Source organism: Pelmatolapia mariae, linkage group LG10_11 (assembly GCF_036321145.2).
Source record: "Pelmatolapia mariae isolate MD_Pm_ZW linkage group LG10_11, Pm_UMD_F_2, whole genome shotgun sequence".
NCBI classification, from domain to species: Eukaryota; Metazoa; Chordata; class Actinopteri; order Cichliformes; family Cichlidae; genus Pelmatolapia; species Pelmatolapia mariae.
In genome coordinates, this window is record NC_086236.1 from 46,524,243 (window position 1) to 46,547,318 (window position 23,076).

Sequence of the window (23,076 nt, forward strand, 5' to 3'; positions counted from 1 at the left end):
ATTTATGTGTTTAATGACGCCATCAAAGTTCAGCTCACATTTCTTTGCCAAAGGTTAATAAATATTATGTCAACATGTTAAATGTGTTACATATATGTGTTGATTACTTGGTCGGTTTTTTAAAATAAACAAGCGAATTGAAAATTTCATCTCTACATGCCGCTTTCGCTCCCCCTGAACCACCATTTGCTATTACTGCAGTGTGTATCTTCCTCATGACATGTCAAAAGACCAGATAGATTTTCTACTTCTGCCTTTATTTACATTTGATAGTGCACATATGATGCCCTTCAGAGCTTTTCTCACTGACCTTCTGCAGCATTCCAAGCAAGTGATGCACCAAATTACTGCAAATAAAGTTTAGACTGTTAATATACACAGCTCAGTGTGCTGACAGCAGTGTTTTGGGTTGTTTGGGGTAAATCGTAGGAGGCTGGGTGGGTATACTGGGGTGAAGTTAGAGAAAGGATAACAGAGTGTGTGTTGAGCGATTGAGCTGCCTGCGCCCTTAGTTTGGGGTCATTTGGAAGAGATGCAACAAAGCTTTAAGAAAGTGCGAAGGCTTGAGGATTAGGCAACTTAACACATTTTACTGAGGCGCAGTCTTGGAAGAAAAAGGCACTAAAATAGTATAAACTGAACTGCTTAAAAGGTACCTCGAGCTAGCCATTTTTTTTGCAGTTGCCAGCATATCTGTTTGGAGTGTTATGTACAAAAGAAATATGTGGTGATGTTTAGTTTTAGTCATGATTCAGCTTAGCCAGGCAAGGGGGGTTAAAAGCCATATTAACCATAATGACCTACACAATATAAAATTTATATCAGATTTAGTTTAAATTTAGTTTAGATTTATTTTGAAACATTGCACATGTCTGCAATGTCTTCGACACTCTTCTGCAGACGCTATTATATGAATGGATGATCTTTATTGTCATTATACATAGCACAGTGAAATTCTGTGTGGCTTTCTCTTAAGCTAAAAATTATTTTAAAAATAGAATAATTAAAAAATGGTAAGTTATTAAAGATAAAAAATACACTTAGCACCGACAGAGCAGGAAAACAGCAGCATTATACACAATTTAGCCAGTTTCAGTATCGTTAGCTAATTAAAATGTCCTCCCTGCCACATGTATGTGTTTGTATTGAGTGTTTACACTCTAGTGTGGACTATGGTGGAAATTAGGGTGGTGGAAATCACCACTCAAGGGTAAAACTGTTCCTGAGCCTGTTCTTGTGTTTTTTTGCCCAACTGCTTTTTTGCTGGCAAACACACAGATTGTATACTGGTAACATAGATGGATTCCATAATACACCAGCGATTATCACAATAACAATACCACAATAACAATAATTATCATTAATTCCTGCACACTTGTCTAACTGATCTAGAAACTGTGCGTATTGACTCTATGGGTTTGCGTTGTGTTGTCCCAGCTGGTCTGTAGGAGAGTGGGGGGTGTGCAGCCGAAGCTGTGGAGGAGGGGAGCAGACTCGGCAGGTCCAGTGTGTCCAGAGAACCAGCCAGACTGATGTGGACACCCTGGCTGACTCTCGTTGTGCCCAGCCGTCCCCGGTCAGGAAGCAGACCTGCAACACACACAGCTGTCCACCGGTTTGGACAACTGGGTCGTGGTCACAGGTGAGAGTGTGAAACTTTAATGCTGTTTGTTTACGCTGCTGGCACGTTGCTGCTGAAGAACACAGCTTGAAAAACCCCTTTGAAGTCATACGCTCGCCCAGTAAGCCCTAAAGAGCTCTGCACATTGTGTTGTGAAGTTCGCCCCGGCTTTAATGGCTTCACCACATTTTATGACAGTGATCTCAGTGGCTTTAAACTATGAATGTGCCCGCTGAGACCTCCAGTGTTTTGTTCTCTGTCCAATTCCTATACATTCTGTGTGGTGACTTGTCTCACTGTAACATTTTAACTGCCGTTTTACACCAAATATCGTCAACGACATGGCATAAGTGGTGTCCAGTTCGCTCTCCCCCTGGTAGCTTGTGGCACAGTGTAGTGCGTCACAGCCCCGTGTTTATTGGCTGTAGTGAATCACTTCAAGATTTAGATTGTCCCATTAGCTGTTTCTAGATTAAAAAAAGGATATTGAGGGAATTGCTGGAGTACCTCAAAGGAATTATTAAGGAAGTAAAGCACAGTAATCCATTGTGTGGTGACTATGCTGTATAGCAGCTTTTCTGAAATGCTAATTGTGCATAGCTGGCCTGTTAAGATGTTTAGCATGTGACATTTCTTTCGTTCATAGTTCCAGCCAGGTAATAGCTAAATTAAATATGTCAAACTCTCAATTAATTTTGATAAATTTGTTCCTTCTGCTTGAAAGAAGGTGGGAAAAAATGGAAAGAAATTCTCGAAAAACCAGTTTAGTCTACATTTTTATGTCTTTGTTAATGGATGATAAAAATGTGTGTAACACATAACAAGGCTTTGACAATGCTGGAATATGACATGACAGTTTGGACCTAACTATGATTACAAAGATTGTTAATACTGTAGCATTTAAACCAACTGATCAGCCATTAATTAAGAGAAAGCTTTGCTCCAATACCTAAATGCAATCAGATATCATGTTTGTTTTTATTTGGCAGTGCTCGCGTAAGTGTGGCAATGGTTTGAAGAAGAGGACTGTGCTGTGTGTGAGCTCTAACCCGGGTGCCCAGGCACACACGCTGCCCAACAGCAAGTGCGCAGGCCTGCCAAAACCTGCTGGTCAGGATTCCTGCTTCATCAGACGCTGCCAGAAACAACGCAAGGTCCAGTGGTTTGTCTCCACATGGCAAGAGGTATGAAATTAAAATGAATAAAACAGCACTTATGCAGTATTTAAATGTATTTTTAGCTAATGTGAATAAGCTCTCTGTCTCTGCTCTGTTCCACATCCAGTGTTCAGTAACATGTGGTCGCGGCTATCAGGCACGCTTCATCAAGTGTGCAGAGAAGGTGTGTATTGTGTGTGTGTTTGCTCAGATACAGCAAAAGGTCATTTTTCAGTGTCATAATAATTCGCTGCATTTAAATTCTCTTTAAATTCCAATTTGTTAATATTATTTTAATTATTTTCTTTTGTGTTTCTAAATTGATTTGTTGGAGGTTCTTTATTATATAATGGCATCTATAGCTTTAGTGAATTTCTCTATTTCATAATAAAGGACACTGCAGGAAAATACAGAGAGCTTGCTCCCAAGAAGTGCCACCATGTTCCCAAACCCATAGTAGAGCTTCAGAAGCCCTGCATCCTGGCTGAATGCCCTGTCCGCACAACGCAATCAGTGCACCACCAATGGAAGACGCATCATCGGAGCTATCCAGCCCACCCTCCACCTCGGCCAGAATGGCGCTCGTCTCCTTGGTCTCAGGTATCAGCAGAATTTCCACTTTGGTAATATAAACAAGAGGAGGGAGCGAATGTGTCGCACAAAGGAGATTCACAGTATCTATAATCCGTTCCTTGTTGCTTTGCTCTCCGCAGTGCACGGTGACATGTGGAGGAGGAGTGCAGGCCAGGGCAGTCCAGTGTCTGGCGGAAGAGAAACCTTCCACCGGCTGTGCCCTCCATCTCAAACCTGCAGTGTCCCAGGCCTGCAATACCAACTTCTGTCCACAACCTGAGAAGAAAGGTACCAGTGCTCTTATTCTCTCAAAAGATCTCCCAAAAAAGAAAAAGAATTTCACTTTTTTTCTCTTCTTTTTACACAGAACTTGCATGTCAGGATTACTTCAGCTGGTGTTACCTGGTGCCCCAACATGGAGTCTGCAACCACAAGTTCTATGGCAAGCAGTGCTGCCAGTCATGTTCAAATTCAAACCTATAATCCTAGGACGTGACTCAGTCCGCTGTACAGGCAGATAGGTAGTTAGTCAAAAGACTGCAAAACATGGTTGTGGTTTTAAGCATGTGGCGAGCACTGAAATACAAAGCCTTTTCTTTGGAAGTGCTCTTCATTTTCTCTCTGCGATGCCGGACATCTGGATACAAGAACTTGATGTTGACAGCACTACACAGGAATGTGATCGGGAAAACACAAATAAAGACAAGAATTATGTGGAGGAACTAACAAAATAGTAATCTTGATTAAAGCAAATAGGATGGACATGTCTAAAAGAAACTGAAAAATCCCAGCTTTGTTTATATACTGTAGCTGAAAAGATCTGTACTCAGGACACTCAGCATCTCTCAGTCAACCAAAGGCCAACGATGGCAAACCAACAAAGAAAGACGTCTTCAAGCGCTGCCACGCAACATGTGATATGCCCTGGTCTGCGCTGCAGACCCTGATGAATTGACAATCTGTGGTTTCTTAATGAAAAGGGACATTTCAAAGAGACGATAAAGGTATAAATAAATTTTGCCTTGAGCTTAATTTTTTTTAATTAAAAAAAAGAGAACAAAAATGACATGCTAATCAATGTGTATTTCTTTAATAGCTGGGCAGTTGCCATGTAAGTTGTCATGTAAAAGTAAAAAAGAACAGAGCACAAATCAACTGCATCATCAGATGCATATGTTTTCTGTGATGGGATAAGCCTGTGTGGCTTTCCTTCCCAGTGGTGCTACAACTTTGTCACATTGAATTCATGAAATCAGTGTGAAATGTTCAAGCTTCAGGAAATAACAAATGAATTGTGTGACCCGTGTACAGTATTATTTGTTTTATTTATTGGCTTTGCAATGCAGTGTTTCTGGAAAACTGTATGATTAAGCATTATAAATGTGTCCTTGTATTACTCTACCCTAAGCCCATTACCTTAATATGTGTTATTAATTTTCATTACATGCTGTCAAACTGCACCTTTTTATGCAAAACCTTTATTTTTATTTTTTTAAAAGAAAGCAGCTGTCAAGTGAAATCACTAACAAGCCATATCAGTGTGTTGTTTAATGTGTCCTACATTATTATACATGACATTAGCATGCATTTATATGGCACAAAAATGCGTTACATATCAATTACATTTTAAAAGCACTGATGGATGATAGGTAATACTATTACAATATGATTTTTTTTACAGTGTTAATGAAATAAGATAAACAAAATGTGTAACTACAGGAACATGAGCCCCGATTTCATCATTTTTAGCTTTAAGTTGGACAGAGTATCTTTCAGGGGGGGATAAACTTGAAACTCTAAAAGGACTCCTGGAGAAAAGCAGAAAAACAAATATTCAGGATGGAAACTTGATCGCTTGAGTCATACAACTTTGGCTACAGTCTTCAACTGGGCATGGCGCTGCCATCATGCCTTTACAGAGGATTAGGATTGCACCATATCACTGACATCACTGTCACCATTGTTCCACTCTGCCATAGCGGGGGCTAGTACGTCTTTTGCATTTCTCTGGCTTCAAAATACAGATTTATAACTTTTACTTGTAACAGCTGTAATGTATATATGTACATTTAAACATCTTAACTCCAGTCTTTGCTTCTATTTATTATGTTCCTTCCAACATAAGTAAAATTACATGGTAGTTCTCTGCTTTACCTACCTACTCAACTTTGATGGAATGTCTTTTCAGTACAGTTAGTTCAGTTCAATGCACTAAGCTACTAAATTACTTTTTGGACAAAGCAATTGCACTGCTTTTGCTTTACTCCACAAAATGACCTGAAACACATTGTCACTTAATTATCAGTCAGAAATAAAAACTTTAGGCTACAGACCCACACAATGACTCAAATTCCTATCCTAATTTTTATCCATATCCAGATTTCATCTTTGTTTTAGTTTTTATTTATGAACACAAAGCCGGCAACACAAAGCAAAGAGGAAACCTGGCCCAAAGTATGGTGGCCCTGAGAAGTCAAACACACTGTGACTCAAGAAAACATCAGCAAATACAAAAATGCTGTAAGAGCACGCAATACCCAATAGAAGTTGAATAAAACAAGTAAGAAAAACAAACAAAAAAAAACAAAATAATACAAAACACAACTCAAGTGTTTTTTGGAGATAATAACATGACGGAACAGCTGTGGAAGCGATAGAAACCACAAAAGTTTGCACTGAGACGCTTAAAAGAAGAGATGGTTTCATCTGTGTTGTGAGGGAGGAAAAACATGCAGGTAATGTGGGTTTTAGTTGCATTTTTCATATAACAATGTGGATACATGTTTGCTATAAACTGTTCAGTTTCGTATCTGGTCCATCACGTTATTGTCTCCCCCAAAAACACTTCTGCTATTTTTTTGTGAAGGTTTTGAACTGCATATTTTTCTGTTTGCTGGTGTTTTCTAAATTTACGGTGCATTTGACCTCCTTTTAAGAGACTTTAAAGCGAACACCAGGGTGATATGTACGTGTAGAAATGGAGGCTTCAGTGCTACAAGTCTAAGTGCCTTTTTTTCTGCTGAAAATCTGCCCCTGGCTGCTGGGCTGGGGTCTGTTTACGCTTAGCTTTGACATGTTTCTGGTTTCTTGGCTAGCTATGTGTTAGCGTACTATCTGTGCAGATGCTTTTGCACAATATTAATAAAAATAATTTTCACAAGCACACAAAGTGAAATCAGCTGATTGCAGGACTGTGTGTAACTTTTACTGAAAATGTAACGCCATTACAGTAACACATTAATTTGCACCCAAAACGTTTTTAATGTTTGGTTTCATATTTTCTTTAAATATATTTTTTTAAATATTTTTTTAATATTACTTTGTTCTACTCAATTGATCCGATCTGACTTATGCTTGGTCAGACTCTCCCATAATGAAGTAGATCTTGAAACAGAGCCAAGGGGAGGTTCAGGACAAAGGGGAGGTCCTTCCCCAAGCTATATAGGAGATATAGCTGGATATATAGCTATATAGGATGGCCTACTCCGGCTTAACTTACATTGTCAATAGCACAAATATGGCTCCGCTCCAGAGTGTTATGTGTATTCATCCTGTTTCACATGCACTGTTTGAAAATATAGCTATTACCATAATAGCAGTGAGCCTTCATTTGTAGCTTTACTATCTATGTCTATCTCTTTAAATATAGTTGGTGGACTCAATATTGTAATCTGAAGTTTTGCTAACACAATTTGAAGCAGATAAGAGCTAGCCTTGTATTTCATATCCCATATGTAACTAGTATGTCTAATATGCTGTTATGTTCCTTCAGTGTGTACAGCTGACATCATATTATATCATTAAAGTTGTATGGCTGAAACTGTGGCGGTAACCCTAGGAAGTTGATTGTGTTCATCTGGACGTTGGGTTTTCAGTGGTCGCTGATCCAAGTGACTTCTTCAGTCTCAGAGGTAACTGTGTAGAGGTATCTTTTTTTCCTTAGTCATAATGCAACTCTTCATGTAATTTACCTGTGCTGACCAATGACTGTAGAAAACAGCTGTGACGTTCATAACACAAGGAGCAACTCACTGAACTAATACGAACTAAAATAGTTCATATTATGTTCTGTTATTTTAGGTACATAAGTGCCCCATTATAATAGGCCTGATGGCATTATTGTATGAACCTAGATCCCATATATCATTTTTGTTTGTTTTTTTTATTTATATTTCTAGGTAACAAGTATAATTTGTAGTTAGGCAATGGTGTGAAGTTTAAAAAACAGATTTGATTTTATTACTAAACATGCTGATGTGAGAGGTCTGACCTGCTAAGCATGCTTCATGCTTTTGAACCAATGTCTAAACCACTTATGTGACAGACTAACACATCAGAACCTCTGGCTGTGCAGCTGGTGAAGACCAACTATAATTTCTAAATCAAAAATGTAGTGATTCCTTGTTCTTCTGAGGTCACTCTTGCAGTTATGTGCAGGTCTTCCTTGAGCCTTTATTACAGCATTATTTTGATACAAAATAGATTTATTGAGCTGTTCATTGGTAGCCCAAAAAGTTGATTCTATTCTAGTACCGTTTTTTGTTGTTGTTGTTGTTGTTGTTGTTGTTGTTGTTGTTGTTGTTGTTGTTGTTGTTGTTGTGTAAGTGCTTTGAATGTGTACTTGTGTCTGTGTAGTCATATTTGATGGTCATGGACATTCAACTGGCTGAGGCCACTTCAGCTGCTAGTACGGGCGATCGTGGCTCAAGAGTTGGCAGTTGCTTTGAGGGTCTCAAAAAGCACTATATAAATGCAATCCATTATTATTATTATTATTATTATTATTATTATTACTTGTATCTTCACTTACTACATTAAAGAAAGTGAATGGAAAAATATCCTGTACCTTTTTAATACCTCCTCTCTTTAGCCTAAAAGGATTTACTTATTACTGCATGTACTACAATATAGCTTGCACCTTCAGTCTGTATTACCATCAAGCTGTAATTCCATGCAGAGTCAAGAAATGTTAAGTATAAAAAACTGCAATTCAATACCTGACTATCTTTGCATCGTTTATTTTAAAATACCTAAAAATCGGATTTTTTTTTTCTAGCTCCTGGAGGTTGTAGATATCTAGGATAATTGGCTCATAGGAAGATTGCTGCTATAGACAAGAATTCAATTCATGTTTATCTATTACATCACAACACACATCACCTCTTTTGCTGTGTCACACTGCAGGTATTTATTAAAGTCAAAGGACTCCATTTGAAACACAGCCAGCTGTGGACATTAAACTATATCAAAATTATGTGTATTATCCTTAAGATTGTTCATATCTCTGCTGATTACAGACACCAAAAAAATAGACTTAAACACTGGAACACTTAAACTAAAAAGTAATAATTCAGCCTTCATCTTTGGACGGCTCTAGCTATGGTGAAGGTGGGACTCTAAAAGGCCGGCACAAAATAATAATGCAGTAAAAAAAAAGATTAGCTTGATATGCACAAAGCACATCAAACCGATTTTAATAGAACTTTAATGAACTATATTCAATTAATTACAACTGTTGACATTTATTTACAACTAATTACAGCTATTTACTTTACTTTTACTTTTACATGCCAGTAAGTTCAAATTCAATGGACTGGCTACAGAAAACATTTTAATTTTCAGTTACTGAATATTCTTTTAATGCTAATGCTATCTGTAACTATCCTTCCTGGGCTTATTAAAATCATCTAGAAATAAATGAAAGTATGTGAAGTAAAGTGAAATAGTATAGTTGGAATGCAATGCGATTATTACTCTTGTCAGTACAGTATTGCTAATTTACAGTTTATTCATATAATACTCCAAGATAAGGTCTTGCTAACGCCATACCTTGCATTTCCTAACAGCAGGCGATGAGGGTATAACTGGGCATCCATCTGTTGACTCTGTGACTGCTTGATATTTAGGAGTTCTTTTGAACCCTTTTCAACAGATTATGTACTATAACAACGCTCAAAAGAAATATTGCATGATTAGATTTATAGAACAGCATGCAGAGAGCTAATCCTGAGATCTAGTTCTCAGGATTCAACAGAGTGCTGCATGTAAGCCAGAACACAGGCTAACAGTAATGCCAATGTGGTATTAGCCATTTCAACACCTATGACATACTGTATCTGGGCTTTGCTCTTTTCTCATTTCTCAACAAGTCAAGGAGACACAGATGCCCAAAACAAAATAACCATTGTCATAATCCCTGGGGCACCGTTATAAGGACCTTCAGCTGGACAGTGAGGAAGGAAATATGAAGAGTGTTAAAAGTAGGAAGAAATCATGTAGAAAGTAAAGAGTCATTTTTTAAAGTCATTGGCTCGCTCCAGGCACTCAGTCTGTGTGAGAATTTGTGCCTAGACACTGAAATACTGAATAAATATAGGCCATAGTTTCAGTGGGCCTTTTTTTCACAGGCAAATGTCTGCAAGGTTTTATGTGATGCAGAACCGTTTTATTGGTGCATGCCAATGTGAAGAAAAGAGACACAAGTGAGATCGGATCTTTAACTCACATAACTGCTTTACTGTTGAAGGACCTTTAACTTAACTTAGTAATTAGGTTACCAAAATTATTTCTGACCTCAGTGCAAAAATATGTACTTCCATTTACATCAACCGCAGCAACTTCAGAGGAAAAAAAATAAAAGGACAAAATTCAACCTCACAAGTAGGAAGGGATTAAGACGATGGAGCAGTTTTGTTTTGTGTATTCAAGATAGGGTTCAGACAGCTTCCTGTGGATTTAAACAGGAGTTGACTGAGACAAATTTAGAGAACATCCAAAATGTTAACAGCAGAGATTGTATGTCAAAGACAGTCACTATCTCTGTTTGACTGCATCTGTTTGAAGAGTGTGGCTCCTTTGCCTTGAGGCAACTCAGAAGGTTCAGAGGGTCTTTCCATCATGATGGCATTTACAACAGTATCTTCAGGTGTTTCTTCTTATGTTGAAATTGATAGAACTTTCAAGAAGGAGAACACCAACTAGAAATCTTCATTTATTAAAAAATATGACATTAACACTGAACTCCAAAGTGGTATTTTAAAAAGAAACTTAAAATTATGATACCTAACAAAAGTACTGGTTCAGTGTGTGGGTTTGAGAGGGAGCGAGAGCAGTGCGACAACTGTTACTAGTACAATAGCACCCTCTGCTGACTATATCTGCTAACTAATAATAATATAATGTCAAAATATGTGATATATGGTACTTGGGATTGGTGTGTAACATGCATTTTTTATGTTGCAACTTTGTATTTGTAAATGAAAATGGAGTGAGTGCAACGTTCTGTGTCAGTAAATAGGTTTGGGGTATTAATTCATATTTTAATATGACGTTAAATATTCTTTATATTTGATTTTTGAAGAATAGGCAACTATTTAGCTGAATGGCAGAGTAATATTGCTCTTGGACTTGGTAGGAAATGGGAAATGGAGTGTGGTAAATCCCAGCTTCTCTGTGTTATAACTTGTGAACCAGTTCACTCCTTGTTCTTTACTGCAAGTGTGTCCCTTCTTTTGAAACTTTTATCCCTCGCTGTTTATAAAGAGACCACAGATTACTTCACTGTGCTGTAAAGTCAAGATGTCAGAGTCCAGTCTGGAGTATTTAGATAGGAGTAACTTTTCTGATTTTCCTTCACAAAGATACATATTTCCTTGGTGTAAAGAACCAAAGAGAGGAACTGGCGATGTTTTGTGAAATGTAGAAACCTAAAGTATATTTATGTTTTGGTATTTGAGTAATTTCTAGTGGTTTTAGGTTAATGTGTTGCAATGATTTTGGGAAGCTATACAGGGACGAAAGAAATAGCCAAGTTCCCTGACCGGGAATCGAACCCGGGCCGCGGCGGTGAGAGCGCCGAATCCTAACCACTAGACCACCAGGGAGTGATATCAAGGTTGCAAACATGAATACTGAAATACCTTTACCTCCTGCCTTAATTAGTATATGCTTTACTGTTATTTGTGTTTTGTAGGACTTTGAAGACAAAATACTCTGACTATCTAACAAATTACAGTTCTTCCACCTCAATAACATTCAGAGTCAACACGTGGACTTTACGCAGAAAAAAAAAAATCACGTGACCAATATTCCGTCACAATTTTAAGTAGCTCAGTAGTTACACGGAGAATTCATGGAAAAAATATACACATAATACACATAAACACATACACGTAAATATTGAGTGTTAACTTCTTTTTCAAATTTAAACACACAAAGCCAATATGTAGAATTTGTCCAGCAGATGTCGCCACTTTATTGACAGTGGGTTTGACAGAGTGAAAATAGTTTTTTTCGGGCTTCGCAAATCTTAGCTAACACTACAACAAAATAAAACATTTAAAACAGACTATATCATGTTAAAACTACAGGAAACGGTTACTCTGGCTTCGTTCATTCCTGATACTTACACAAACGACTAAGTGTATTTATTTTGACGAAAACGAGACTGAAATGCCTGAAGAAAAAACTTGAACAACAGGAGGCATCACGGTAAGGAAGCGGTAAAATTTATTTTAAATTCGTACGTACGCGTTACCGATATTCAATTCAATACGTAACTTATGAATATAATATGAATATGTTCTGAACTTATTAGTTAGAAATCTTATATTTCACGGCGACAGGCATTTTGCAAAGCTACCTCTAAAGGGGTCCTTCGCTTGGGTCCTTGGTCAACGTGGGAGACGCGAAAATGTGAAGTTGTTTTGAACATAGACGACCCGTCGTGGAGTTTGTGACACTAAGATATGAAAGTTTTCCGTTTTCAGAATAAAATGTAAAGGCTGCCTGGGTATCGGTGGGATTTTTCTTACTATGATGCCAGGGGAGAATCAGTCCAAAGCGTTGGCAATCGCCGCGGACGCGACGACTGGAAACTGTCAAAACTGCTCTGTTTTGCAGCAGGTCGGTGATGTTTTGGGGGGCTTTTTTGTTACCGAGAAATCAATTACAGTGTTTTACCTCATCTTTTCGATCCAGATCTTAAACATTATGGAGCGATTTAATGTGTTTTTATCTTGTGGAGTTAACGTGTTGATAAATCTTTTCTAACTGTGATGTCCCCTGTTTGTTTTGTTGTCTTTTGTCAGAGTCTGGCTGAATATGTGTCTTCATTCCTGGCACTAAAACAGAAGATAGCGGTTTCAGAGTAAGTACCAACGGGCGGTTATTGCCTTGGTAATATGTCTTACGTTGAGACGTGAACAGGTCGTAGTTGCGGTATTCGGCATACAAGCAAAACTCCTGTGTTTTGATTTGCTCTGAAACATGGCGGCTGTCGTCAGCTACAAGCAAACTATCTGAAATTACAATAATTTGTCCAAAGTTTCTCCCTATGTGCTTTCTAATGGAATTGATGTTCGTAAGTGACTATACATTTACTTGATTTTTTAAAAAGAAGTTTTAAAGCCATTTCGCAAACCATTGTTTGTTTGTGAATATAGGATGGAGAGAAGAGGAATGAAAGTCGGTACAAATAAAGCAGAATACATTTGTGTGAATGAGAGACAGGTGTAGCAGAGAAACTGCAAGGAGTAGACTAGGAAAATGGATGAGTTTTAATGTTTGATGTCAATCATCCAAAGCAACAGACAATGAAGAAGAGAATGCAGGCAGGATTGAGTGGGTGGAGATGACAGAATGATCGCAGCTAGAATGAAAGGAAGTATTTGCAATATGGTAGTGAGATCTGCTATAAGGTATGACTGGCACTGCTGATGATGCAAAGACATGGAAAAGAGAGAGAGAGGATATAGTAGACAAAGAATGTTGAAGATGGAGTTTCCAGGCAGGTGGAAAAGAGGAAGACCGCAACAAAGTTTGATGGATGTAGTGAACGAGGACATGAAGTGGTTTGGTGTGACAGAGGAGGATGCTATGGAAGCAGGTGATCAGCTGTGGCGACTGCTAAAGAGAGAAGCCAAAAAAAGATGAAGTCTCGGTTTAAGTAAAACTTTCTATGTCCGTGTTACTCAGATAATTAAGACGGTGATCCTCTCACTTAGACACCTTGATAAATGGTGTGACTGCATATAAAAACTTCTTATCTTTGAAAACTAAGCTTTCATGAACAATATCCATTCACTTTCAGGACATTGTTACTTTATGAAAATTTGTAGAATGAAAAAAAGATAAAATATTTTTGGGTTTGTTTTTTGTTCTTTTGCTACATTCAATTGGTTTAACACATGGATCCATGTTCTCAACTTGTTATGTGCAGTGACACAATCAGGCTTCAGCAGCAGCTGGAAGAGCTTCAGATCCGACTGGTTACTCTGGAGAAAAAGACGGCTGATTATGAATCGGTGCAAGCAGAACTGGAAGAAAAGAAGGTAAGCGGTTACACTTTACAATCTTTTGAAATGTCCTAACCTGTAATCATATGTCTGACTCTTAATACTGTTTTCACACCAAATAATTCACACTAATAATATTTCATTAGTTTCTGGCCTTTGCTGATTATTCACAAATTATTTATTTTTTTACAGACTGCTCTTAAGGTGTATGAACAACTATCTGAAGAGGTGGAAAAACTGAAGGTGGAAAAAAGCAAGACAATAGCAGAGTATGTGCTGGATCCAGTCTTGGTCATAACAGTACAAATAATGTTTTTTGCTTTGGAATTGTTACTTTTTATTAATCTTCTTTCATTTTGAAGGGATTTTTTTGTTTGTTTATTTTTGTTTTGGCTTGTTTTTTGGTGAAGCACTTTGTGACACTGGATTTGATAAGCGCTACAAAAGTATTATCATTATTATTAATGTTGTTATCATTCTAAAATGCTAACTGGCATTTTCCATTTTCATCAGGAACAAAAAGCTTGAAGACCAGCTAAAAAATGTTAAAGGTACTTTGCATTTGCATGGTGTGATTTGTACCAGGGAAGACTTGTAATTGTAATTGATTGAATTTGTCCTAAATTGTCTTTCTTAGATTTGGCAGACAAACAAACACTTGAAAATGCACAGCTGAAAAGAGAAAAGGCTGTGGTGGAAAACGATTTGCTCATATCCCAGGTAAACTAAAGGAATGCTCTCCAAATGAATTGTTTGACCTTAGTTTTAATATCATAATTTACAAAAATGCAGCTAGCATTCACAGTGGCTTTACATAAATCTGCTAAAACCCATAAAAAATGTCACTTGTTTAGACATCCTTGCAGAAATCTCAGGCACAAGCAGAGCAAGCTGAAAAACTCATGGATGAAAACGCCAAGATGAAAAGCACGTAAGAATTTGCACGAGCTGTTGAAATTTATGATTAGTCACAGTTTGAGGTTCATCTTTTTTTCTTTTTTCTTTTTTTTGAGCAAAGCTTTTAAAATGAATTGCACTGAAAAAAGGTTCCATGTTGTTTTCTCATCAACAGAAAGGACAGCCTTGAAAGTAAAATCAGAATTCTTGAAGGTATTTAAAATCAAATTTTACTAAATATTTTGTTCCTGTTAATAAGTTCTGAGACTTTTATGTGAGTGTTTGTTTGCTGTCTAAGCTGTGATTTCTTTGATATTTTTTTTAGATTCAGTTTGCCAACAGAAGCATCAAATTTCCCAACTGACCAAAGAGAAGACCATACTAGAGAAAAATATCAACGATCTACAGGTGCAGTAAAGCCCTTTACAAATGTTATGGAGTAAAATATTTTCTAGTACGATAGACCAGAGTACGATTCGACAGCTCTGAGTTTTCAGTTCCAGAATAGCTGATGAGAGAAATCCAATGAACAGAGGAATATGAACATATGTCAATGCCGACCATGATGGTTATCCACATAGCCAAAACTCTGGAGCAGAGACAGCTGCATTACTGTATTAGAGTATGGCAATATGTCTGTGAAGGTTCTCTGTCATCCAGGTCATCGTACTGCATTAGAGCTGCATTAGAGTCACACGGTGGATGGAGACTACATTTTATTCTGAGCTGATTATAAATCAGTGATATAATTGCTGTCTCCATCCTTGTATACTGAAGACTGGATGATTGTAAAATATTAAGTACAGTGCTCTGTGCTTTGAAATGAATCAGGGTGTTAGTCAGCTGGTTCAGATGAAGCAGGAAGGGAGAGTCAAAGAGAAATCAGAGTTTGCTATAGAAAACCTGCCAGCAGCAGGTTAAGTTCAGTCTGTTACCCTGGTAAGAGTTGAAGTTCACTGGCTTTCTGGATCAGAATACTCAGGTTTGTTAGCTAAACCTGCTTTCTGGAATAGGATCTGACCATTATCTGTGTATAATTTCATTTCTCTATTGTAGGTGAGACTGATGAAACTGGAAAGGGAAAGGAACAAAGGTAAAAATCAACAATGAAAATTATTAACGATAATATTTTCAGCATTAAAGGAAACAATAATATTGTCTGTTTAATTTTTAACAGCATCCATTTCCTGACTTAAAATCTGTTTTTAAACAATATCTGAATTATCTCTCAAGAATACAGAAGCACAACAACTCAAGCAAGTGCGCCTGCAGAGCCTAAAATTGACAAAGGTATGCAGCTGTTTACAGATTTTGTGATTTCATTTGAAAAGCTGCGTGCATACACTAACCCCCAAAGCTGCCTGATTTTTACATTGTAATTGCAATAATGTTTTATCGTGTGTTGCAGAAAAGTTCCGGATGTTGCTAGAGAACTTGTGGGCATGTGTAGACCCAGAGCAGGAGGAGTCTGTAAACCAGTTGCCCTTTCACGGTATTGTTTGTAACATAACAGCATATACGGTCTTTTCAGTTTGTTTTTCTTTTATTTAACAATTCTACACCTCTACATACACAATATCTTCTTTTAATTTCAGAGTCCAGAGTTCCTCCTTCCTCTCCACAAGCCACACTGCACTCTCATTTGAGTAAAATGTCCCCATTTGGTTCTCCGAAGATCAGTGAACCCCACAGTTTCCACATACCAGCGAAAGCAACTTGTACACCATTAAAACAGTCTCCTCGCACACAGGATGCCATCAAGCACAAAGCATCTCTTCAGTGCTCTGGTGAAAGAAAGCAGGCAGGCACTCCAAAAAAGAGCAAGCGATCACCTAAGGCACGCAAAACTGCTGAGTCATCTGCGGAGATGGACACATTATCTGTTGAAGAGATAATCAGATTGTTTAGGCCCATGCCTCCCAGTATTTCACCACTTCCAGATTTGGTGAGAATTTGGTTAGATCTAATATGAACGGCTTTTGTTGTTGCTTGTTGATCAAAGTGCTGATTTTCCTGTTTATGGCTTTACACAGTGTTCTGTTTGCTGCAGTAGTTTAAAGAAAAGTGTTTAATATAATGTGAAAGTTTGTTTTTGAGAAACGTGTGTATGGCCAGACACTAGTTGAAGTCCTTCTTGGTATCTTAAAAGGTTTCAAATCTGTAGTGGCTGCATATACCTTTTAATTAGAATTGTCATCAGCTGATAAAACCTGTAAGATTAACTATTTAAAATCAAATACCTTTGAAGGATTACTCTTTGATAAACCTTGTTATTCTTAGGTCATGATAAGTATAATATCTTTTAAATTACAGTCTTGCTTTCTTGTTTCCTTCAGAACACTGAGGTGGAATCCATGAAAATGGAGGTTCGAGAAAATGAAAGTCATTCTAAACCCTGTGAGGACCGCCCTGCTCTTAAACAAGAGCAGACCTTACACATTGCAACATCACCATCAAGTCAAAGGAGTCCAAAATCAGCTGCACTTCAAACGGAGGAGAATGCAGACTTGTCGGTGGTCACAGACGAGGGAGAGGGGGAAATTTCCAATGAAAAGAACTTTGAACCAACCAAGTTTGGCGGGATTCCTAAAGTTATTGATGAAATCGCTACAGATATGAGAGGAATACGTCCTCAAAACGACATGCTGATTGAACAGGAGCCATCATCTGCACAGTTATCACCACCATCATCGTCGTTTTCCACATCAAGTTTTACGGGATTGATTGAGGCTGTGCCATTACCTACTGAAAGTACACTTCTCTCCTGTAATCGTGGCATCAGTAGAATCTCTAAAAATGAAAATGCCTTAGAAGATGCAAATAGTGATCTCTCAGAGACTGTAACAAGCATGGATGTTGACATGAGCCCTAGTGACATTACTGATAACAAAACAGTTGCTCTTGATGGTGGAGAGTCAGCCCTAATAAGTGACTCTATGGAAGGCATTGTGGTTGCAGCTACACAAAGTAGTTCAGACATTGAAAAAAATACTCTGGATTCTTTTAAACTTCAGGACAATACACGGTCTGGCTGCAAGGACTCTGATATACCTGAACATACTCCAAGTTCATCAGGCAGCAGTGACAGCATCACTGCTGTCTCTAATAAACATCTTGAAGAGAAATTTGAAGTTGATGAAAGCATCAAACTTCTTGGGAAGGAGGATGGGAATGCACAGAGGACTGCAGAAGATGATGTGGCAGCTTTGCCTGCATCATCAATCTGTAATAATATACCTCCACCCCCTACATCTCCGTTGTTAAAGAAGGAAGACGACCAGTCCGGTGCTGATCAGGAATCTGGCCACGCAAATGTTGAACCTTTTAGAAAAAAGGATGCTGACATAGAAATAGTTACCAACTTCCAAGAAACAAATACTGTAAACTGTGAATCTTTGAAAGAAGGTGCACATTCTCTTTGCAAGCGAGTGAGTCCTTCCTGCCTTTTACCCTCTATAAAGCTGCAGGCTTTGGATAGTCAGCCAGGAAAATTGAACTGTGATGATAACATAGACCACGTCTCAACTTTAGAGAAAGAATGTGACATTGAAAAAGCTACTGTTGAAGATCTTCCTCAGCACAAAATACACACCAGTAGTAGTACATCATTGGAGACAATGCCTGATTCCCCAGAGACAAATACTGTAAACTGTAAAGCTTCAAAAGAAGATAGACATTCTTTTTGCAGGCAGTTGAGTCCCTCATGTCTTTTGCCCACTGTAAAGCTGGTATCTTTGGACACTCAACCAAACCCAGGAATATTGGATGCTGATGTTCAGACAGAAATTATTTCAACAAACATACAATCGCCTTCTGTCAGTTTAGAGGAACAAGGTGTCACCAAAAGTGCTACTAATGAAGACCAGGCTCAGGATAAAATTAATGGAGGTGATACTACTCCATTACTTCAGAATCCTGCTGCCACAGAAGGACAAGATCAATCTTTGGACTTGCAAACGGTAGAGCCTGAAAATCTAATAAGAGAGGAAAAAACTACCTCAGGAGAAGGTTCAGCTGAAGCTCAGGCTCCAGAGTGCATAAGCAATGTTCGCGGCGAAATGGGTCCTCCACTTCCTCGTCTCCTTACCCCTTTGAAGACTCCTCCGAAGGCGAACAGATCTATCAACCCAAGGCAGGCTATTGGGAAACTATTATTTCCTTCACCCATGGATGGAATTGAATCTCCTACTTCACCTACTCAGACCAACAGAACACCGAACCGTCATCAGCTGAGTTCTTTATCCACAAACAGCCCACTCCCTCTAAATGGAGTCCCCTCATCACCACTTCAGTTCGGCTCTGCCACGCCTAAACATGCTGTGCCAGTCCCTGGTCGCCTGCCTTTGACAGCAATTAGTTCTTCTCCTTCATCATCCTCAACGACGCCATCTCAGGAAAATTCCATGAGATTTCTCGACACCATGTATCCAGAGCTCTCTGCCCGGGCTCGTACTCTGAGCATTCTTAGAGGCAATGTCAATCTCAACATTTGCTCATCCGAGGGCGGAACATTACCGACAACCGACAGTCAGAAGTCTAGCTTTAAAACTATAAACTCCACTTCAACGGCCTTCACAAAGACTGAAGTGAGGGGAGAAAAAAGGCCTGCCATTGGTATGCCGCAGCCTAAAAGCAGTAAATGTCTCAGGCTTGACCAGGCTGCTGGTGTGACTCGCAATCAGGTGCTTGCCTCCTCTTCAAAAAGTGGAGACGACACCTCATCAGCCCAGAATCTGACACTAGAACAGCCGAAAACTGAGACAACCTCTTCACCCCTGAAATCTGTAGAACATCCACAGAAAAATCTTATAGTTAACTCTTTAAGGAAAATTGAAGACCAGTGCTTTGATCTGCTGCCTGTGGTCCGGAGCCATCTGCATGTTGGTAACCTTCCCAAAAAGCCTGTCTTAAGAGATGAGGAGAAGGAGGTCATCGCTGAAGTTTGCCAGAGCAACTCAGTTAGTAGACTGTTTATTGTTCTTACATTTTTTATTTTTTAATCTCTGGTTGGAGGATCTACTGGACTGAAAATAAAATAATGGCACTCTACTGCTACAATGCTTTTTAATAACCCTTTTGTGAGTAAATGTATTACCTCCTTCCTGTTTGTACATTTTGCCACATACGAGTATGAAGGTAGTTTCATGTCAGCAAAATTAAGCAATTAGTTCACATCTGCCTCTCGTCAAAATGTCTTTGACTAGTAAGAATGTTCTTTTTGTGTAATTTGACATTTTTCTGTCTCTCTTGGTTTATACTTTAGGCAGATGACATGATTGTGGCCATCCTGAACAAACTGAAAGCTGGGAAAATGGACCTGAGTGGAAACTATGTGCAGGCCCTCTGCAGAGTCTACACTGGGATCTGTAGGCAGAGGGGAGACGTGGAAAAGGCTCGTGTCCTGGCCTACAGCCTCCTAATAGAAGGTGAGCAGTTTATGTTGTCCCATATTTATAAAAGCTTTACACAGCGTTTCTACACTAACATGGTTTTATTTAAAAATAATTCTAATGACAGTTTAAGAGAACTTGTATACGTGATAGCTAATTTGATTTTTGGTGTTGTTTAACTGGAAAACATAGTGACGGCATGGAAAGCTAAAGTTAAAGAACTACCTCTACTCGTGATGTATTACTTAAGCTTATTTGTAGTCAATATTGCTATTATTTTCTTTATTTCATCCTTTTTTGCAGATTTTCCAGATTCTGCAAAGCTGATTTTATTTATGGTGACAACATGGCCCAACCTTCTCACACACACCAGTTCTCTGTCCCAAGCCATTCATGCCGTCACCAAACTAAGAGCATCAGAAGAGCTTCTCAGCTGCCTTTTAGCATTTCTTGGTTGGAACAAGGTAATTTTTGATTAAGAGTATGCACTCCATGTGTGTGTGTGTGTGTGTGTGTGTTTATATATATGTGTATATATATATATATATATATATATATATATATATATATATATATATATATATACACCTATCAGGCATAATATTAAGATCACTGACAGGTGAAGTGAATAACACTGATTATGTCTTTGTTATGGCACCTGTTAGTGGGGGTGGGGAAATTTGATGAGGGCCAAATTGTGATAACTAGATGATCACATTTCTAAAGCTGAAGCTCATGTGGTGTGTTTCTAGTCTGCAGTGGTCAGTATCTATCAAAAGCTGTCCAATGAAGGAACAGTAGTGAACCCAGCAACAAGTTTGAGGACCTGCCCTATGTGGTCCAGTCCAGTAGATGAGCTACTGTTGTTCAAATTGCCAAAAACGTTAATGCTGGTTCTGACTGAAAGTGGTGAGAATAGTGCATCGCCGTTGTTTGCTGTTTTGGCAGCAAAAGGGGACCAACACAGTATTAGACAGGTGGTCATAATGTTATCCCTGATTGGTGTAAGAGACATCTAGATTGTTCTCATTTTAATCCAGTAGTTATTGTTTATTGCTAAATATAAGTTAAATTACTCCAAATGGGTAACAAAGGAAGGCTGAAAGAGCTTCAGTGTACCGTGAATTTAATTGTACAAGTTTTTGGAACTGTTATGGGTGGATTGAAGACCTTTCCACTACCAGTAACTCCCTGAACTAGCAAGTCAGTTCAAAGGGTCTTTTGGGTTTGCAGTGTGTTGAGATTAGATAATAGGCCATCATTTATATTATCTTCATACTTCTCGAACCATTCAGTGGCCTGTCATGCCCAGTTGATGGGAGCCTTTAAAGAGAAAATTCCCATCAGGATAGAGTAAAGGTGATCACTCGCATCAACTGTGTAATGATTCGCAGTGATCCTTCCTTCTAAAGGGAAAGTGGACCTAAACCATGCCCACTAAATGCCACCCTCTCACTGTAGCAGTCAAGAGCTTTGTGTTTTTCCCTTTGTCAACTTTCTGCCCATATATAGAATATATTTATAATAAAATCTCCCTTCTTTTTTTCTCTTTAAATTAAGTAGTGTGTGCCCTCTTAAACTTATTCTTCCCATATCACTGCAGACTCCTCCCTGTGACATTGACAAGCTGATCTCCAGAACACTTTCTGAGATCAGATCGGGATCAAATTTGTCCTTCACAAAACGCAGTCGGTACGGGGAGGACCTTGGAGCCGAGGCTTGGGAACACGTCTATGCACTGCACCTTCTTTGTACAAACAAAAAGTGGAAGTGGACCTATGATAATTTACTAGGGTATGTTATTTTGTTTTTCTGTCTTGCTTAATAATGTGAGGGTTTTGTTTTTTGGTTTTTATGTGACTTGCTAATAAGATGTAAAAAGCCATGTCCAACATGGCTCCTGAAGGCACATAGCTTCTGCTTAACTTGTTCATTTTCTTTGACAGCAAGGAGTTGTGGCCACTGATGAACAGTTGGGTAACACAGCCAAGACAGCAACAACAGCCCATCTCTGATGTGGCTGTCGCTACTGTGCTCAGACTCATAGGTCAGATGTTTCCTAAATTTATTTGGTTATCAAGCTTTAAGCTGGAGGGATTTGTTGGAAATTACATTAAATGAATTAAATTGTTTTTGTAATAGGATGCCTTGGTCAGCTGGGGCTGAAGGAGAAGTGTAATTCTACTGTGGTCACTATTGCCAATGTCATCAATACATTTGGTAGGCATGGACCAGCTGAAGGTAGGAAATAATTACATACTGAAGGGAATACAATGTTTTTGTTAACATGGTATCTCTTTAATTTGTGTAGTGTGGATTTAAGCAAGATTTATATTTCTCTGTCTCAGACATGTTAAAGCACATTTGCCTATCTGTATTTTCTGTGCCATTAAGCACATGCTGATTTGCTGCTAAAAGGAAGGGTTTCGTGTAACAGTTCTAATTATATTATGTCACATGTATGCAGGTGTGCCATGGGAGGTGCAATTAGCAGCCATCTACTGCATCTATGACCTGTCTCCATGCAACCCCAAACAAGCCCTGGAAGCTCTTGCAGAATGGAGAGGAGAAACATCTCAAAGTGTCCCTCCTGCTGTCACTAGCTGCATTAACCAGCTAGCCTCTATTTGCAGACAAGCCAACAGCTAAAGTGCACAAATCCACAGACATGACAGTCTGTCCCCTTTTTTTTGGAAACGGACGAATAAATTGGCACTGATTTAAACTTACTGGGTGACTCACAAGCAGTTATAACTTGGTGGTTCTAAAATTTTAAAACGTCCAGCAGACTGCTTTTTTTGTTTTAATTTTTTATGTGCACTTCTACTCTAAAATTATATAAAAATGTTTATATTTCTGAATTTTGTAGCAGTTTTTGTTTTTTTAAATTGAAACTTTGCCTGTAGCAAATGTACTGGTATAACTTCTGTTATACTCAGATTAATGCTGTAAAGTACTGTACAGTGTGTATATGTGTGGTGTTGCTGTGTATGTTTTTCTGCTGAAGTTTACAGTTGTAGCATCAATGTCTGTATTCATGAAAAATAGGATTGCCAAAGTAAATATGTTGTACAGTTAAAAGCTTGAGAGATTATTTAATTGTTTTGGGGGGGGGGGGGGGTTTCAAATTAAAATGTCCGAAT

General features: G+C 38.5%; 2 protein-coding genes and 1 non-coding gene across 3 annotated transcripts in view; 2 read left to right on the top strand and 1 right to left on the bottom strand.

Moving 5' to 3' along the window:
* Window positions 1-3,834, top strand: part of LOC134635418 (A disintegrin and metalloproteinase with thrombospondin motifs 16) — a 54,992-nt gene extending 51,158 nt beyond the window's left edge. Inside the window, exons 20-25 of the mRNA XM_063484797.1 lie at window positions 1,438-1,642; window positions 2,611-2,805; window positions 2,906-2,962; window positions 3,172-3,378; window positions 3,492-3,639; window positions 3,719-3,834. Of these exons, the coding sequence (XP_063340867.1) occupies window positions 1,438-1,642; window positions 2,611-2,805; window positions 2,906-2,962; window positions 3,172-3,378; window positions 3,492-3,639; window positions 3,719-3,834 (928 nt within the window). The remainder of the gene's footprint in view (window positions 1-1,437; window positions 1,643-2,610; window positions 2,806-2,905; window positions 2,963-3,171; window positions 3,379-3,491; window positions 3,640-3,718) is intronic.
* A 7,328-nt stretch (window positions 3,835-11,162) lies between these two features.
* On the bottom strand, window positions 11,163-11,234 carry trnae-cuc (transfer RNA glutamic acid (anticodon CUC)). Its single transcript has one exon. It is a non-coding gene; the product is annotated as a tRNA-Glu (tRNA).
* An 808-nt stretch (window positions 11,235-12,042) lies between these two features.
* Window positions 12,043-23,039, top strand: ice1 (KIAA0947-like (H. sapiens)). Its single transcript, XM_063488027.1, has 20 exons — window positions 12,043-12,255; window positions 12,441-12,499; window positions 13,571-13,682; window positions 13,839-13,915; window positions 14,160-14,197; window positions 14,284-14,366; window positions 14,501-14,577; window positions 14,719-14,756; window positions 14,869-14,951; window positions 15,600-15,636; window positions 15,777-15,833; window positions 15,952-16,035; window positions 16,139-16,488; window positions 16,880-19,501; window positions 19,807-19,969; window positions 20,237-20,397; window positions 21,537-21,727; window positions 21,880-21,980; window positions 22,076-22,174; window positions 22,401-23,039. The coding sequence occupies exons 1-20, from the start codon at window positions 12,166-12,168 to the stop codon at window positions 22,580-22,582; spliced, it is 4,704 nt and encodes a 1,567-aa protein (XP_063344097.1). The 5' UTR covers window positions 12,043-12,165; the 3' UTR covers window positions 22,583-23,039.
* The last annotated feature ends 37 nt before the right edge of the window (window positions 23,040-23,076 follow it).